This window comes from Lipotes vexillifer, unplaced genomic scaffold (assembly GCF_000442215.2).
Source record: "Lipotes vexillifer unplaced genomic scaffold, Lipotes_vexillifer_v1.1 scaffold1011, whole genome shotgun sequence".
NCBI classification, from domain to species: domain Eukaryota; kingdom Metazoa; phylum Chordata; class Mammalia; order Artiodactyla; family Lipotidae; genus Lipotes; species Lipotes vexillifer.
Window position 1 is genome coordinate 1,261,433 of NW_006787698.1, and position 18,311 is coordinate 1,279,743.

General features: G+C 59.0%; 1 protein-coding gene across 1 annotated transcript in view; it reads left to right on the top strand.

Moving 5' to 3' along the window:
* Positions 1 to 18,311, top strand: part of KDM4B (lysine demethylase 4B) — a 94,391-nt gene that overhangs the window by 27,530 nt on the left and 48,550 nt on the right. Inside the window, exons 5-7 of the mRNA XM_007460540.1 lie at positions 9,191 to 9,240; positions 13,264 to 13,367; positions 17,758 to 17,895. Of these exons, the coding sequence (XP_007460602.1) occupies positions 9,191 to 9,240; positions 13,264 to 13,367; positions 17,758 to 17,895 (292 nt within the window). The remainder of the gene's footprint in view (positions 1 to 9,190; positions 9,241 to 13,263; positions 13,368 to 17,757; positions 17,896 to 18,311) is intronic.

The window sequence follows — 18,311 nt, forward strand, 5'->3', positions numbered from 1 at the left end:
CCCCCCCCCGCTGGCAGAACAAGGCCCTTCCCCAGCTCCCACTAGAGGCTGCATTGATTGTGTTGATGGGCACCTGCCTTTTTAAAAAAATTTATTCATTTATTTATTTATTTTTGGCTGCATGTGGTCCTCGCTGCTGCGCGCAGGCTTTCTCTAGTTGTGGCGAGTCGGGGCTACTCTTTGTTGTGGTGCGGTGGCTTCTGTTGCGGAGCACGGGCTCTAGGCACGCGGGCTTCAGTAGTTGTGGCTCGCGGGCTCTAGAGCGCAGGCTCAGTAGCTGTGGCTCGCAGGCTTAGTTGCTCCGCGGCATGTGGGAACTTCCTGGACCAGGGCTAGAACCCATGTCCCCCGCATTGGCAGGCGGGTTCCCAACCTCTGCGCCACCAGGGAAGCCCCCGCCTGCCTTTTAAAACCTCACCTGAGAAGCGCCCCCCACAGCTTCAAAAGCAACGTCAAAACCCAGCCCACACGTGACTTGGCATTTTCGGTCCTGTCTATAACAAAAAGAATTCACGGGCCTGAAATAAACCCGGGCCAGGGATCAGGTACCTCCACTTCAGCATTTCATTGCAGCTCAACACCGCTCACCTTGTAGTCTGTTCCTTAATTAAAGTGGGCTTATGGGCTCCCGTGAACCGGGCCCTAGAGCTGGGGGGTCTTCAGGATGCTCACCCACTCAGTTTCCCTGGGAACATCGGGGAGGTGGGGGCAGCCTGCGAGCAAGCGAGCGTGGAGCTCAGGGCGCGTCTCCCCTTCCCCAGCCCCCCGAGAAGCCTGGGTGGCCCCTCTGGCTGCAGAGCACCTAGTCCTGCCAGCAGGCTGGTCCTTTGGCATCCCCGTCAGCTGGCATCCCCATCTGAGATGCCCCATTTTCTCTGAGTGGATGCTCCTTGGACTCTGTTTATCTCTTGCACGTTTCAATAAAAATGTCGTTACTTGAAATCATTGACACTGCTGGTGTGAGATACCAAATTCCATCACCTATTGTCCTGTAAAACGATCCATTAAAGATAAAACCACCGCAGCTCAATAAGGTTCTATCCTGGAGACAAGCCACCCTGGTCCTGGGCTGATCCTGTCTCCCCAGCAAGTGTTCGTATCTGTCACATAAAGGGCCCCGGCACTTGGACAAATGAGGGAGGCGGCCCCCCGCGGAACAGCCTCCTCGGAGGGTGAGATGGGATTTCCTGGTAGAAACAGGGCAGGCATCCCTTTGCTGTCAGGCAGTTTCAGTGGCTCTCAGGGAGGGAGCCATGCCTACCCAGGTTGAGCTCCTTTGTGCAGTGGTGGCCAGATCGGGGTGCACGGGGTGGGGGGGACGCGGAGGGGACCCACCCCACCAGGCTGGATTGCTCTCCTGAGTATTTAGGAAAGGGCTCAGTCTCCCCTTCTTCCCCTGGGCCAGGTGCCCTGCAGCCTCCCCTCCCGGGCAGACTGGGCAGGTGACAGCTCCTCTTCCTGCCCTCCCAGTGGGGCAGGGGACTGCGGGGTATCTCGGTGGTCCCAGGGCTTTCCTACTCGGCCTTCGGACATGCTCCCTCGTGTTTCAAGGGCGAGCCTGTCTGCTTTTTCTAACATCTTTTTTTTCTCCAGCCTGGTACCAGGTGACCACTTGTCCCCCTTTAACCCTGCCATCAGCGTGACTGTTAGTTGTCCGTCTTTCACGTTTGAACTGTCATGATGAGGCCTGCTCATACCTGACAAACTAGTCCTGCCACATGTGTACCTGGAGTCACCTGGCGATGTCACAGTCACACCTGTTACCTCCTTTACTGAAAGATGTGGGCAGGGGCAAGGGTTTTTTTTGCTGTACAGGCATGCCTTGTTTTATTGCGCTTCTTAGATGCTTCATTTTTTACAAATTGAAGGTTTGTGGCGACCCTGTATTGTCAGATGATGGTTAGCACTTTATAGCAGTAAGGCATTTTAAAATTAAGGTATATGCACTATTTTTTTAGACATAATGCTGTTATTGCACACTGTTAGACTATGGTATGGTACAGTACTGTGAACGTAACTTTTTTTATGCACTGGGAAACCAAAAACTTCGTGTGACTCACTTTATTGTAGCATTCGCTTTATTGCGGTGGTCTGGAACTGAGCCCGCCGCGACTCTGAGGCCTGCCTGTGTGTTTGTTGCCCTGTCCTACTCCAGACAGAGACACCGAGGGGCTGCATCTCCAGGCGGTGTCAGCCTCCCAGAGAGCACTTCCGTCTCCTGGACCAGACTCTGCGATTCTCTCAGTGGCCAGCACACGCCCAGGTTTATATTTGCCTTCGTTTGTGGTGAGGAATTCCTGCCTCTGGACCGCTAGACAAGGGATAGGTTCACCTTAGTGGGTTTTATAGTCTTCTGTGAATGTCTGGTGCAGAGGAAGCGTGGCCGTCTGTTGATTTTTATTTTTTATTTTATTCTGCATCCTTGCTGGACTGTTTAGTTCTTAATTCACCAGCTCATTCTCTTAGTTTTCCCTGGTAGAAGGTTATATTACTTGACATGAAAAAGTTTGTCTCCTCCCTTCTGATTGTTACTCCCCTTATATCTTTTTCTTGACTTATTACACTGGCTAGTGTCTTCAGCACGGTGCTGTGGATTGCCTTGCCCCCAACTTTCCAGAGTACCTCTCCTGCCTCACTTTGGACTGTGACGGTGGGAATGTCCTTCCTAGTCCTGGATGGCTAAGAATTTTTTTTTTTTATGTATTTCTTCTAAAAAAAAAAAATTTTTTTTTTTTAAATTTATTATTTTTGGCTGCTTTGGGTCTTCGTTGCTGTGCGCGGGCTGTCTTTAGTTGTGGCGAGCAGGGGCTGCTCTTCGTTGTGCGTGGGCTTCTCACTGTGGTGGTTTCTCTTGTTGTGGACCATGGGCTCTAGGTGCACAGGCTTCAGTAGTTGCGGCACGCGGGCTCAGTAGTTGTGGCTTGCAGGCTCAGTAGCTGTGGCGCACGGGCTTAGTTGCTCCGTAGCATGTGGGATCTTCCCGGACCAGGGCTCGAACCCGTGTCCCTTGCATTGGCAGCTGGACTCCCAACCACCACGCCACCAGGGCAGTCCTAAGAATTTTTTATACAGAATGGTTTGGAATTTAATGTAAATGCTGCACCTGCAGTGCTTGGACGTGTCGTGGCTCGTCTCCATGGTGATCACATTAGGGGAGACCGCCTGTGGCTGTGCTTCTCTGGGCCCTTTCACTCCTCACTGCGGAGGAGCAGAGCGAGAGGCTGCTCTGGCCCAGCTCATCTCTGACCAGCGGAGAGATGGCACCTGGGCAACTCGGGGGCGAGGGGAAGCCTGCTCTGTGACCAGCTTGTTTGCTTGGCTGCCCAGACCACGGGGCAGCACGCCAGGACTGTCCCACTGACGCATGGCTAGAGAGGGCGTGTGTTTGAGGATTGCGGTAAAAACGGCTTTTCCCTATGCCCAGCACACGGGGCGCTGGGGGCCGCTGGCATTCGGAGCTGCCATGGCCTCCTGGGCCCGTGCCGGCGGCTCACTCGTGCCAGGTGGCCTCCAACGTGACATGTGGTCTTGGCACTTGCCGTGGACTCTGCCGTCTTGTTTCCGTCGCCGTCATCATAGCATGTTAAACGGCAAGGGGCCTGTCTGCCCCGGCCTTGTGCAGACACTGTGAAATTAACTTCCTCACCCTCCAACTCGCGTCGGGCTGAACTGACATTTCCAAAGGGCTCCTGGCCGGACCCCTGCTCTTGGCACGCTCTCCTCAGCAGAGAGGAAGGGCCGGGAGCCGAGCGTCGCGCCGCGGGAAGCTGTCAGGCTGGGCGATGGAAGCAGCCCTCAGTGCTCTTGTCACCCGGAGGAGAGTCGCCCGCCCGTCGGGGAACAGACGCGGTCCGTGTTATAGCGCTTCGTGCCTGGCTCCGAGCAAAGCAGTTCTGCAGGGCCCTGGCAGAGGCCAAGGGGGCCTCTCGGGGATGGGCAGCAGAGCTTGAGAGTCAGGACCCCATCAACTCTCATTACCCTTGCAGCTGGCGGGAGCGTGTGGGAATTACCTCGTTACCGTGGCAACACGCCCTCCTCACAGGGAACTCCGTCCACTCTGACGGGTACCGTAGCCCAGGGTGGCCGGCCAGCCGAGCAACCGGGCCCCGTCGGGGGTGCGATGCCTTCCACTGGAGTGTCCCGTTCCTCGTCGTGACAACTTGCCCTGGGACCACAGGTGTTCTTGCTGGCCTGAGAGGCAGCGGCCCATCTGGCATTGTCTGTCCCCGGCCCGGGAGGGGAAGGGCAGCGGCCAGCCCCGTCCGCCTTGCCTCCCGAGGTCTCCTGTGGCCGTCCCAGGGCAATGGCGCACGGGCTCCCTGCACCTCCCGGGGGTCAGCTGGGCGCAAGGTGCCGTGGTGCACACCCCTCACTCAGCACAGCCCTCCCCCATGGGAGGTGGTCCCGGGCACCCACTCCCTGGGCCAGAAGGCACTGGGTGGTGGGAGTCCACACCCAGAGGCCCGGGCTCCTGCATGGCCTGAAGCCCCTTGCTTCTTCTGCAGAACCGATGGCCCCGAGCAGGTCCCTGCTCTCCACGATGGCCCATGTTCCTCTTCCTGACACATTCATTTAATTTTTAACTCACAAGGCGTTTACTTATTTATTTTCATTGTTCTTGATAATAATTCTAAGCCATTAGAGGGGAAAATTATATTCAGAAATGCTGTTTCACACTTTATTTGTTTGATGATTTAGAGCAATAGAAAATAGCACATTTGCTGGCTTTTATTGTCTGATAATTATTCACATCCATCAAGCCATTCCAGGGGAATAAACAAAACACCAAGAAAATGACACCATTAATAGCATCCTCCACTGCAGACAGGAAGCCTTTCCCAGGCCAGCGTCTTGGGAGGATGGATGCAGCCTGTCCCCTCCCCAAGGCGAGAGCCTGCCCGCAGAGGATGTGTTTCCTTTCAACTACCTCTGCTTCTGGGCCCAAGAGCCTCCCTCCCGCTGGACTGAGGCCTCTGCCCAAACAGCACCCACGGCCCCCTGGCTTCCAGAGCTTCTTGACTGGACTCCGGCCTGGCCTCAGCAGGGCCCGCAGGATGCCCACCTCTGGCCAGGGGTGCACCCCTCCAACGTCCAGCCTCAGTCCGTCCCTGGCCCCCTGTAAGCACGTCCGACCCCTGCACACGTGTCAGGACGCAGGTCTTGGACCGACCGCTGGCCGCTCTGGCCCCAGGCCTCCCTCTTGGCCTATGCCAGGTGTGCAGGTTTCCACATTGCCTTTTTGGGGGTGGCCATGATGGGAGGGGGTGCATCCACTACTCCAGACATCAAGTGTAAAAGAAGAAACCTGGAAAGGAGAGGCTGGGGGATGCCCACCTGGCAGGACCAGCCCTCCCATCTCTCCCCAGACCAAGGGGTCACTTCCTTCTGGAACGTGGTCTCTGGACTCTGGTCACCTCTGGAAGCCTTCCCGTCAGCCGGTCGTTTGAACAGTGAAACTTCTGGACTGGGACGGTCTCTTTACCATTGTGTGGCTTTGCATGCGTCTCGTGTCCTCTGCCGTTACCTCCTGGACTGTATAGCGGATCTAAAATTGCTTTATTTTCTCGCCGAAGCCCCTGGTATTTGCAGACGACTGCCTTTCTGAAAAAGGTGTCTGGCAAACGATGCCTGAATTCGTCTCTCTCGGCCTCCTCGGCGATTCCACAACATTAAACCCGGAGTTATGGAGCCTGTCCAGTCCTGCTGCAGCCTCCGCGGGGTCACCTGGAGCGGTTGCCAGGGACACCGAGCTGACAGCGCCGAATTTTCCACGACTTTCTGGTTGAGTGTCATCCAGAAGTGCTTTGTGTAAAACGTTGACCAGAGGAGAGAAAGGGCAGGGGGAGGGGCGCATATGATGGGCTGGTAAAATGTGTGCAGAAGGTCCTGCCTGGCCGGTCTCAGGACCGGGGCTCGTGCGCTGTGGCCAGAGGGACCTGTGTGACCCCGCGTGGGCTGCCCGACCCTCTGCAGACTCCCCCAAGGGGTTTCCCGCATTTCTGACTCTGCCCCCTGAAGCCCCTGGTCTGTTGTCCCTCCCATCCCTCCCTTGATTCTGGGAGTGGCTCTGCCCTTTCCTGTATCCGACACGTCCAGATTCTTCTGCCGTGACTTCTGTGCTGGCCTGGAGTGAGTTGACCACCAGGAGGCACCCAGCCGCAGCCCAGTCCCCGGGGAGGAGCATGGTGACGGGGGCCATCTGGGGGTGGGATGTGGTCAGCCCAGGGGGAGGCGGGGGCTGGTGGACCAAGGAGACGGCCACCGTGAAGCAGGACATGTGGGAAACCAGCCTCGTGCTGGCGGAGAGCGGGACGGGGGAGCCACAGGGGCTCTGTGTGGGCTTGGGCAGGGCTGACCACCGGCTGGGAAACCTCGCACCGGCCCAGTCGTGAGATGGACGTGGACCCGGGCAGGCCGTCTGTCCAAGGGAACATGCAAGCACCCTTTGCCGCCCAGGCGACCCGGGCTGCCACGTACAGAGAGCAGCTGCCTGGGGTCGCAGGCGGGCAAAGCAGATTGATTTTGGCCGTGAGGTTTGACCTTGTGATGGGGACGGAGTTCCCAGGGAGCAAGACAAACTGCCCCCATATTGGCGGCCAGGAAAACGGACTCTGTTTTACGGCCCCAGAACCTGCTCACTAATGGCCAGACAGACGCTTGCCTACCTCGAGAGTTAGCGAGCAGCCCTGCTCAACCCAAAGAGCTGCTTTGCCTTCTTCTTTGTCCTCCCAGAGCCAAGCCTGAGAGTCAGGGATGCCCCGACCCAGTGGTGTAACGCCAGGCGGGGCTGTAACAAGGTTAGCGCGCCCCGGCCCCAGGCTGGAGACTATGCAAGGCTCTGCCATGGGGGCCCCTCTGTCTGGGGACTTTCCTTCAGTGGTGAATGTCGGCCCTGCTGGGAGGCCGGCTCACCTGGGCCTCCATTGCTCTGGGCTTGCCTGGGGCCCCAGAGGGGAGGGCCATGGCAGAGAGGGGGCTCTGTAGGCACCTGCCGCCCGCATCGCTGTCAGACCAGCGGAACTCGGGGAGCCGTTACAACTGCACAGATGGAGCCTCTACCGCCCTCCCTGCCTCCTTTGAATGGACGGCCCACGCTCAGCGCTTGTTTCGTTAAGGACCAGGACCCCAGTTTTGCCCGCCTTCCCCTGAAGTCTGAGGTTTTCAGCTTGCTGAGTCCCTGGGTGTGGGCTGGGGGAGCACAGGGGCTTCTCAGCATCTCCCAGGCTGTCGCCGGGTCGTTCCAAGCCGTGGGAGGCGCAGCGTGCTCTTGGCGGTCGGAGTCCAGATGTCCCCCATGGCTGCCGGCTTCCCGTCCACGAGTCCTTTCTAATCTCTCCAGGGGCTGGTCTTCTGAACACTCAGCCCAGTGTCTTGCAGTTTGTACTTTGCGATAACAGAGGAGCCACGTTCCAATGTATTAAACTTTTAACATCCACCAGATTCAATTAATCTTATCTTTACAACTCCCAATTACAGGCTGTAATTAAGTGAAAGCAGCATTGTAGACTGGCGATATTGCGTTAATCATCACAGCCTTGGAGCCATAAGTTCCTTCCTGTCCTCGGGCATCTTCCCAGAAGGGACGGAATGTTTCATTTCCCTCTTGGGTGGGGGGATGTTAATCCCACAGAGGTGCTTTGGATTGGGATTAATTTTTATCATCTTTATGTAAGTGATAAAAGGCCATTTAAAAAAGAGTCACCTCCTCTTTGTCCAGATAATGGGCAGTTCTCTGATGACAGCAGAATTAAAGGTGCCACGGCCACCTCCAGGGCCCTGAAACATGCCCAGAAATTAATTATTTTTATCCTGTTAGATTAGAGACAGCACAATGTTCACCTTATCTCCTACCCTTGCCCCCTTTTATTTTATTAAAAGTAACGATAAACCTTTCAGCTGGAGTGGACTCAGCCAGCTACCGAGCCTGGGCGATCTTCCATGTTCCATGTCCCTCCCCATTTGGCTTCCTGCCCTGTGGGGGAGGAGGGCGCAGCCGTGGGGAACATCCTCCTGTGGACTCGTTCTAGAATTCCAGAGATTGCCGTTGTTATTCTGGAGCACGGTCCCCGGCCCCTGCAGCACTGCTGACATCGGGTGGGTCATTCTCTACTAGGGCGCATCCTGGGCGCTGTGGGGTGTGGAGCAGCATCCCTCCCCCACCCCCTCGATGCCAGGACCGTTCCCCCAGTCGTGACAACTAGAAATGTGTCAGACGTGGCCCAGTGTTCCCAGGGGGCAGGATTGCCGGATCCTGGAGTTTCTCCCAGATGGGACAGGGCTCGGATGCTCTAGTAGCTCTACTGTTGGACACTGTACCACCCTCCCTCCTCCTCTGGACAGTGGCCCTACCATGCCCCGCCTTTGCTTGAAAATGGAGGTTTCCTGGACTTCCTTGGCGGTCCAGTGGTTAAGACTCTGTGCTTCCACTGCAGGGGGCGAGGGTTCGATCCCTGGTCGGAGAACTAAGATCCCCGCATACCTCGTGGTGCAGCCAAAAAAAAAAAAAGAAAATGGAGGTTTCCATCTTGCCCAAGTGCCCTCGGGTGGTCTGGGGGTGGCACGTCGGTTGGGTTGGGGCTTCTGGACCCCTGGGCCCTGGCTGTCCCTCCTGGCACCGCCCTCTGCCAGGAAAGCGTTCTGGTATCCCGACACGCTGGCTCACATCAGTGGGTGACACTCTCGCTTCATCTGTTTGCAGACTTTCACCTTACATCTTTTTTTATTTATGACACAGCCGCAGTCATCTTTCAAATGTAAAAACGTGTGAAAATACAACTTATGAAAGTGGGTGACGAGTGAAGTCTTGCTCCTTCTTGAAGCTTCCTTCCCCTCGGCTCCTGGGGCTGGGGGGACAGCCCGGGATGCTTCCGTCCTCCTCCTTGGTTCCAATCCAGTGCTCTTTACTTTATGCTTTGCTTTCTAAGCCTCGTTGAGGTTTAGTGCTGCCTAACTGGGTATGTCTCCACTCCTGGCATTCCGAGGGTGTGCCACTGCCCCCCGAGTCCTGGGTCCTGGGCCTCCACCTCACCCCTCCTCCCATCCGTGTGGCATCCCCCGACCCCGACAGCGCCCCCCATGCCGACCGCAGCCGCCCGGCTCTGCCCTGTGCCGGGCCCGCGTGTCTCCTGGGGCCCTCAGCTGTGCAGTGGCCACACACTCTCCCCTCTGACGTGCCTCCCTTCTCTCGTAGGTACGCCATCCCCCCAGAGCACGGCAAGCGCCTGGAGCGTCTGGCAATCGGTAGGTGCCTGGGGCCCACTGGGGCCAGGGTGGGCGGTGGGCTGGCGGCCTCTCCCTCCCCGACTTCACACTATTGTCTGGGGGTCGGTGTCCCGGAGGGTGACGTGCTCCAGGTGTCCTGGCTGTGTTCCACTCCCTTCCCTGGCGGTCAGGTCGTGGACCCCCGCTGTGGGTCTGTCACTTCACGAAAGCCACACGGATGCTGTCGCTTCAACACTCTTATTTTCTAGCCTCTTGGCCCAGAGTTCAGGACAGGACCGCAGGCTCTGCCGGCTGGGGGCAGCCCGTGCTCCTCTTGCCACCCAGCACCTGGTGCTGCATCCACACTTTTCTGTCTTTATGGACTCTTTCCTCAGTCTAGAACACGAGAAGTCCAGTTTGGAGGTCTGCACCTGTTCCGTGCGGCCGCACGGGGACTGCAGGGCCATCTGCTAATCCCGTGCAGGGTCGGGTCACCCAGGCTCCCTCTACCACCTGGATTGAGACCCTCGCTAGGGCCTCTTGGGCTGACAGGATTTGTCGGAGAGGGTCCCGGGCTGTGTCCGGGGCTCTGACCACCCGGGTAAAGGCCGGCCCTCAGGGCATGCATGGGATCCTTAGAGACAAGCCAGACACCCAGGCTGGGGGGCGCGGAGGCCTCTGTGTACCCCGATGGGGGGCCGGGCTGTGACCCTCATCGCTCTCATCTCGCACCTGTCCCGTCCCCACGGAGACCTGTGTCCTGAGGGCGGACGGCTGTCAGTGCCTGGACAGACGTTCACAGACCCCACTGGCCCAGCAGGCGGGCCCTCGCTGTGCAGCCAAGAACAGCCCCTCCCTCTCAGGCAGCACCCGGGTGAGGGTGAGAGTCTGCAGCACAGATAGCACGGGGCCTCAGGCCACCCCGACGCCCGTGGCAGCAGTAGGCAGCCGGCACCCCCAGGTGGCCACAGAACCTTCCGAAGCCATGGCCTGGTGTTGGTGAGGCTCCCTGCCAGCCGGCTGCCGGCCTCTGTGGGCGCCTCCCTGCCTGCACTTGACTTGGGGCTGGGAACGGCCCATCTTTCTGCCCAGCAGATTCTCGCTGCGGGTTGGCGGGGTCGACAGAGCCCCGGGTGGGAGGGAGGCCGTCAGGTGAGTTGAGCAGGTGCCCCCAGGCCCAGTTCCTCTGCAGAGGCCATCGTCATGTCACCTTTTATGTTGAAAACTTGGACCTTGACCTCATAGACAGGGCTGGAGCCGCTCTCAGGAACATGCTTCTCCCGGGAGAAATTCCAGTGCAGGCGGGCATGGCAAGGGGCTGATTTAACTTACTGAGCTCGAAAATAAAACCGAATTAATTTTTTTCCCATTATGTTTTTTAAAATGCAAATTAAAAATGTCTTTTCCTATTGTATTAGCTTCCTGTTGATGTAACAAGTTACCACAAACTCAGTGGCTTAAAACAACACACATCCCCTCAGTTTTGCTGTGAACCTTAAACTACTCAAAAAAACCTAATTAAAACCCCCACAGATTTATTTTCTTACGCTTCTGGAGGTCAGAAGCCCACAGTGAGCCTCTAGGGGCTAAAAACCAAGGCATCCGCAGGGCTGGCTCCTTCAGGAAGCCCCGGAGGAGACCCCGATTCCTGGCTTCTATGGCTTTGGAGGGGCTGCATCCTGGGCGTGGGGCCGTGTCGCTCTCATTTCTGTCTCCCTGGTCTGTGGTCGAGTCTCCCTCTGACCCCCTCTTATAAGGACCCTCCGGATGACACCGGCCCCCTGGGTGGTCCAGGCCCATCCCCATCTCAGGGACCTGAACTTTATCTCGTCTGCAGAGTTCCTCTTACCACTGAGGGGACCTTCCACAGGTTGTGGGGATCGGGACATGGACGCCTTGGGGGCCACTGTTCAGCCCCCCATACCTGCAGAGCCGCGGGGATCAGTGCCGGGGCTCTCTGGGGACCACGTCCGTGACGCCCCCGGGCCTTGCCTGCAGCTTCTCTGTTCTTCCTGTTCAGAGGGGGTTGCACTTAGCCATGCCCGGCTGTTCTCCCTCAGTATGCCTTTTCTACTAGAAAAGTTTTGGGTGATCAGAGCGCCAACTGGAGAAGCAAGAGAAGCCGGATGCAGGATCCTCTGGGGCCCCCCGCCGACCCCAGACAGTGCCACAGCCGCTCTCCCTGGAGCTCGCCCTGTGCTCCGTTCCCGCAGCCGGGGCTGCTGCCAGGTCCCTTCTGATGCCCCGACCTGGATGCTGGCTCGCTTCCTGGGCATCTGAGGGAGGCTCAGTGGCCGGGGCTGGGAGAGGAAGAGTCGGCTAGCAGGGAGGCCGCCCCGTCCTTGCTTCTTGAAAAATCCAGACTCATTAAGTCAAGCGGCTCCTGGAATTCAGGAAAGGGGCTGTCAGCTCTGGAGGAGGGGCGGCAGCCTCCTGCTTCCTCTGCAGCCCCTCACTCAGGACTGCTCTCCCCTCCTCGGAGGAAGGATGGGGGAGGCTCCAGGGCAAGTGACTCACTGCCCTCCTAAGCGTCCCTTCCAAACTTTTGGGGGGTGTGCGTCAGGGGCTCTATTACTGAGATGGGTGGAATGGGTTTGCGATTAATATGGAAAATGAATAGCCGTGCTCCGAATGGGCTCGCTGGGAGAGTTGTGCGGCCCACGGGGAGAGCATTAATGTGTTGGCGCGTTATTGGTGCTAATCACTTAAAATATGCTTCTTTATTAGAGCTTTAATGAGAGCCACTTAAACTGTGCATTAAAAAGAGGAACTGCAGAGAGGCTGGCGGGCCGGGCGGCAGGCAGCCGTAACTCTAATTGAAATGCTTTTAGTGCAGAGCAGAGTTGCTGGATTCAGTCGTCCCTGGCACCTTCCAGAGCCTTGCCATTGTGTCCTTGCGGTTAGGAGCCTCCTCCAGCCTTGGCGTGTGGGTGGGGCCACGCGGGTGCGCACGTGCATACACACACGCACACACGCACGCATACACACGCACGCACGCATACACACACGTGCCCTCTTTAACCAGCAGCCCGTCGAGGGTATGCGCTGGCCTGGAGGCTGGGCCTTGGGTCTGGATTGGCTTCCAGAAGGGTCCTGGGGCTGCCTGCGTCTGGGGATCAGTCCCAGAGGGAGGTGGCCGCTCGGGAGCGCGTGCTGGTGCCGCTGCCGTGGGGACTCATCCCACACCTCGAGGAGCCATGTGGCAGCCCTCCTGTGCCCACTCTCTATGCAGGTTTGAGCTGAGGCGCCTGGCCGCCATGGGCAGAACCTGGGACAGGCTTTTTCTTAACCACGAGACACGCGTGTCATTGACTTGAGTTTCAGCCAGCAGGTGATGTGGGAACGTCCCTGAGCTGCGTCAGTGAAGCGCGGTTTCTGGGCAGGTAGAGCTGATGGTGGGCCTTCTGTAGGCTCGCGGAGGCTACCCCTGTTGTAAATTAGTTACGTGGCACATCGTGGGGCAGAGAGCGCAGGGGCTGTGAGCGCAGACAGAGGGTTAGGGCCTGTGGGCGCGGCCTGCGTTGGTCCCGTGTGTCTGGGGCTGAGGGTGGGTGGGTTGTCTCCCGGGCCTCTGTGTCCTCACCTGCCTGGTGGCGGTGGGACCACGTGGGTGAAGAGCCTGCGCCACTCAGGCGGCTCCCCTCTTTGTTGCGGACTCGTCAGTGTTGGGGGGTGGCGGGGGACCCCACTCACTCCTCGTGGTCACCGTGTGTCTGGTCAAGAGCAGCGGCTCCCCTGTCTTGTGTCAGGGCTGCGCTCTCACGTGGCCGAGTGACCGTGTGGAAGCAACGCAGTGGCTTTTGTCCGGGGGGAGCTCAGGGTGAGCGGCGGTCTCTGGGCAGCCGCACCCTGTCTGCGACCGCGGGTGTGTGCTGTGGGTGCGCCCCTCGTCACTCAGGACCCCGTCCCGCAGTCCCCTGTGTGTTTCGTTCCCTCGGGGCCTCGGAGGAAAGGGCTGCCCGGAGAGAGGTGTCACAGGTGTCCGGGCTGCCCCGCTGCCCTGTCCCGCCGGGCAGGCCCCGCCCCGTCCCGCCAGGCTGATGCTGGTCTTCTCTGCTCTAGGCTTCTTCCCCGGGAGCTCCCAGGGCTGCGACGCTTTCCTTCGGCACAAGATGACCCTCATCTCGCCCATCATCCTCAAGAAGTATGGGATCCCATTCAGCCGGGTACGTAGGGGCTGGGCACAGACCACCTGCTCGTGGAGGGGCTTCTGTGGCCCGTGCCCTGGTGACCACGAGTGCCCCAGGAAACTGGCGTCTTAACCCTGGAGAAGGTTCTGGGACGATGGCAAGCCAGGGCAGGGCCGTCAGCCTCCAGCTCTTCCAGGGTGGGGAGTGAGGATGGAAGAGGGGCCGTCAGGAGGGGCCTTGACTTTCCTTCCCGCCCAGACCCGAATGTCGGCAGGTCCTACGGGCCGGGCTGGGGAGTGGACGGTCGGGGCAGCTCCTGCTGACCCAGCAGGAAGCACTGAGGAGCCGGCGCTCCCCGTGAGAGTCCCTTCCCGCCCACCCATGCCCGGGCAGACGCCTTTGAGAGAGCAAATACCTGTTTAGAAATGAAACGCCTGGCTCCCTCGCAGCGTGAAGGCTGTGAACTCATGCAGTTTCCTGCTCCAGAGGCTGCTCCACTGGTCCACCTGGGGCTGTGAGGGGTGAGGCCACGCTGGGAGCCGGGTTGGCAGGGACCCCACTGCCTGCAGAGGGCAGGCGGGCGGGGGCTGAGCACCGGGGGCCAGGCTGCCTCTGCCCCGGAAGTGGGCCCAGCCGTCGTCACTCCAGGCCAGTCCTTCCCCGCAGACAGCCCTCCTGGACGGGGGAGTCTGCGCTCCGGTCCCTGCGTGGGTCCAGGCGAGAGGCCTGTGCCCGGAACTTACCGGACAGGCGTGTGGGCCGTGGCACCGAGGGCAGGGGGCAGAGGGGACTGTCCGGGAACCCGGCTTCTGCAGGTTTCCCCGAAGAGCGCTTCGTCAGGCGCAGGAGCGAGTTCTGGGGGCGGACCTTCATGCTTCTCTCTGGCCAAGGGTGTCAGCAGGTCAGAAATTGTTCTGACGTTTCAGTCAAACCGCCTGCAGCATCAGCACACAGATCGGGGATTCGCCTTTCTCTCAGGGCCGCAGCTGCTGCTCATGCTTATTAGGTAGCGGGATATTTTGCTCTGAGAAACGCAGCTTTCCATGCTTCCCTCTTCGCACCCACCCCACCCCACCCGCCCCCGTCTTCTGGTTGGAACATCATTCTTTGCCAGGAACCTCGCAGACAGATCACGGCGTTGCTCGCGGAAGGGAGAGGTACTTGCTCTCCCGTCCCTTTGCTGCGGACGTTCTCCAGAGTGGTGCTTCCTGGAGAGGGATGCTGGCTGCAGGAGTCAGCTGGCGGGTACCCTTGTCCTCCTGGGTCAGTGCCAGTGTGGCCCCGCAGCTTGTATACGAAATGCCTGAGCGTGACCCAAGGCGGCGGCGGCCTCCTGGCCCAGAGGGGCTGCTGGTGACTGGAGAGAGGCCGGGCTCCGCAGCCACAGCGGCTGCCCACGGGGCCCAGACAGAGCTTCGTCCCAAGGCCCTTGTCCAGCAGCAGGGAGCCCTCCGTGGGCCGCCAGCCTCAGGACCAGGCTCCAGGCCCTGCGGCGTCAGGCTCCACGTGGAGCCCCTCTTCTGAATTCCTGGCGGCCTTCAGAGTGACGCCCCGCACTCCGCTTATAAATCTTTGTAATGGTATTTACTTCTAGAAGAAAACGCAGATCGATAGCAGAGCTTTTTAATAATTAAAAGTGTGTATTTCTGTGATCTGCCACGGACTTCCTCATTTATTCTTGGAGAGCTCACACAAGCAGCCGACCGCCGGGCTTTCTCTGTGACTGGCGTCTGGGGCTGGCGCTCCCTCCACTACTGATTGCTTTGCGTCACGGCCTATCCGTCATCGCAAGCGCCCTCTAATTTATTGTTGGGCTAATGTTGACGGTGGTGACACGGAGGACAGACACCGTGGGTTTGAAATGGAGCCACCAGGATGTAGATTTTCTGACAGGGACATAATCTTCTTGTTGCTGTAAGTGAGCACATCTTCTGTTCTGGGCCTTGATTTATGGGCCGGATCGGGCGGGGGACCAGGCCCTCAGTGTGCCTCTCCCCACGGGGGCTCCAGCTCGGTGACGGGGACCCTGCTGCGTCCCTGAGGCTCAAGCAGGCCAGTGCACGCACGGAGGCGTTCTGGAAAGCGAGATAGCACTTTACAGAATCAGCTCAAGTAGGATAAGAACATCAGTAATTGCATTTAAAAGCACATCCCCAAACCCGAATTTTATTTATCTCATTTGACGAGGCTCCGAGTCCTGCAGCAGAAGCTGGCCCAGGGGACCCTTCCTGAGAACGAGGATGCTGGCTGCTGGGCCCTGGGGACACTGCATGTCCCCTCCTCCCCCATCTTGTGCCGTCGCTTCATCCCCGCATGCGGCTGTCCCTTGGACAGGAATTTAAAAATATTACTTAATGCACACTGACTTCCCTTGATGGGTACGATTCATTATTTGAAAAGAAAAATATCTCCGTGTTCTTAAGGACTGGCTTTTCTCCAGGCTACGTCAGTTTTGATTGATTTCTGACTCTGTGGTTGGCTTCTGGAAGTCTCTCCACCTCCACCTCACCCCACCCCCGGTCGCCACCCCCTGCCACCCACCCTCCCCTGCCAGGGTTTGACTCCTTGTTGGTTACTTAGATGAATCCAGCGATTTCTGCTCCTCTCTCTGGGGTTATTAGCAAGCCCCGAAAACTACAAATCAGCGACAGAGTGGTGAAGAGCCTCTAAGTGGGGCAGAAGGCTTGAGCAGACACACTTTGCAGAAGGAGGCGTGCGCAGGCGCCGGCAGGACGCAGTGGGCGGCATCCACAGACCTCAGGGAGGGGGCCGGAGCATCACACCCACCCCACAGGGCCACTGCCTGCGAATACCCCATACCCCATATGCCGCCGAGGGGGCAGGGGGAACTCGCCTTTCCCACCATGTGGGTGCAAAACGGGCAGCCCCTGCGAAGAGCCGCTGGGCAGTTTCCTGGGGCCCCACGATGCCCCCTCCGGAGTCTGTTTACTCTGGAGAAGTGCAAGCAACCACCGGGAGAAGATGAATCCACAGGTGGCCCCAGCTCTGCTCACAGAGCCTCAGACCAGGAACAGCCACAGGCCTGTGAACAGGAGGCTAGGTGAGCAAATAGCAACACATCCTCATAGCAGGAGACCCCTTTAGGAACGAAAAGGAGCAGACGACCCATGTGCCCAGCGGGACAGGTAAACCCCGAGGATGTGCCGAGCGGAAGAGGCCAGACGCAGAGCATGGGCAGCGCGGTCCGTGCCCGTGAAACCCTAGAGAGAAACATCGTCGAGGGGCTGGGGGGCGGGTGCGTTTGGGGCCCCGTCCTCAGAACCCCAGACAACCTGATGTGCACCATGTGCTCAGCCTAGGAGAAGACTGGCCCTCCTGACCCCAGAGGGTCACTCCCGCGTCACAGCCTCTAGTCCAACAGCCCCGCCTCACGTCCCTGGACACAGCGAGTGGGGATGGTGGCCGCTGCTGTTTGTCATCCGTCTTCCGGAACACTGGTCTGTTGGAGCGCTTGCTGATGGCCAGGGGTAGTCAGTGCGGAGTGGGGCGGGGCCCGGGGAGGAGGCTGCAGCCTCCTTCTCCAGGCCTCGGGCTGGCACCTCTGGAAGCCTCTGTCTGGCATCACTGTGGGTCCCCCACCCCGGTCCTTCACGCCCAACTTCTTGGTTTGGGCTCTCTGTCGCAGAGGCTGGACCAGAGTCTGGCCGTCCAGACCATTTTGAATAGGCCTGGAAACACGCGCTCGTCCTGCACTGTCGTGACCTTGACACGTGTCCTCCCGGCCCACAGACGTGTCACTTCAGTCTCTTTGCCCTCACTTGGAAGGACCCATGTCTTGGGCTGTAGTGGACAGATTCTCTGCTCACGGTGGCGGGGCCACTTAGGCCAGCTTCTGGGGACGTTTTGGGGGTGGGCCTGCTCCTTCCTCGCACGAGGGCTGGGCGCCGTGCTGCCGGCTCGAACCCGCCCTGGGCTCCAAGGGCTCCGAGCTCCGCCAGTGCCAACCGGCCCTCCTCGCCAGCCCCGGCGCCATGTGGGAACATCTCACAGTGGATGGAGGCTTGTCAGGCCACCTACCCCCAAAGCAGGAGACCCCCCCGCCAAACGAGAAGTACCTAGAATCCTAGCATTGCTGCTCACCCGTTTGGAGAGTGCAGACTGTCCCCTCGGGGCCCGGTGGGGTCTCAGTGAGCGGCGGGACTGGGAGCCCAGTTGCCGCCCTGGCCCCTCGCCTCACCTACTTTCCAAGCCACGCGAGCACCAGGCCACAGCCTGTCACTTGGCCGACTCCTTTGGCTCCTAAAGTCAGGCTCCCTGGCACTTGTTGGGACATCCTCGAGCCCACATCCCCCTGCTGTGCTCCTCGGTGGCTTCCTGTGGCTTTGCCATCAGCCCGTGATGCCCTGTGTCGGGCGTTGCTTCTGGTCGGGCCTCGCCCCTCACCTGTTGGCCTCTTGCCCCTCAGATCACACAAGAGGCTGGGGAGTTCATGATCACGTTCCCCTACGGCTACCACGCCGGATTCAACCACGGATTCAACTGCGCGGAATCTACCAACTTTGCCACCCTGCGGTGGATTGATTACGGCAAGGTGGCCACTCAGGTGAGTGCCCGCAGACCCTGGGGAAGGGTCTAAACGGGGTCGGCCCCCACCTGCTCACCCAGCCCAGGGCCTGGGCGGCAGCCATTTATATTCGACCGGAGGCTGGGATTCTCCATAAGCGTCTGTTTCTGGATCCTCAGCAAACTTTTCCCCAGAATGTTCCTCACCTGGAGGCAGGGGAAGGGAGTCTGGGCAGGCCTGGGGTCGGGTCTCCGCTCCTCCAGGCAGACCCCAGGTGTGTTCCCCATCGTCTGGGGATCAGGGAAGATTTGTTCCTTGTTAGTTGATCCCTTGGAGGCCACCTGGCCAGGCATGGGGTCTGCTTGGGCCCCAGCGCCTTTGCCCGAGAGAGAGAGAGAGAGAGAGAGAGAGAGAGAGAGAGAGAGAGAGAGAGAGAGAGAGAGAGAGAGAGAGAG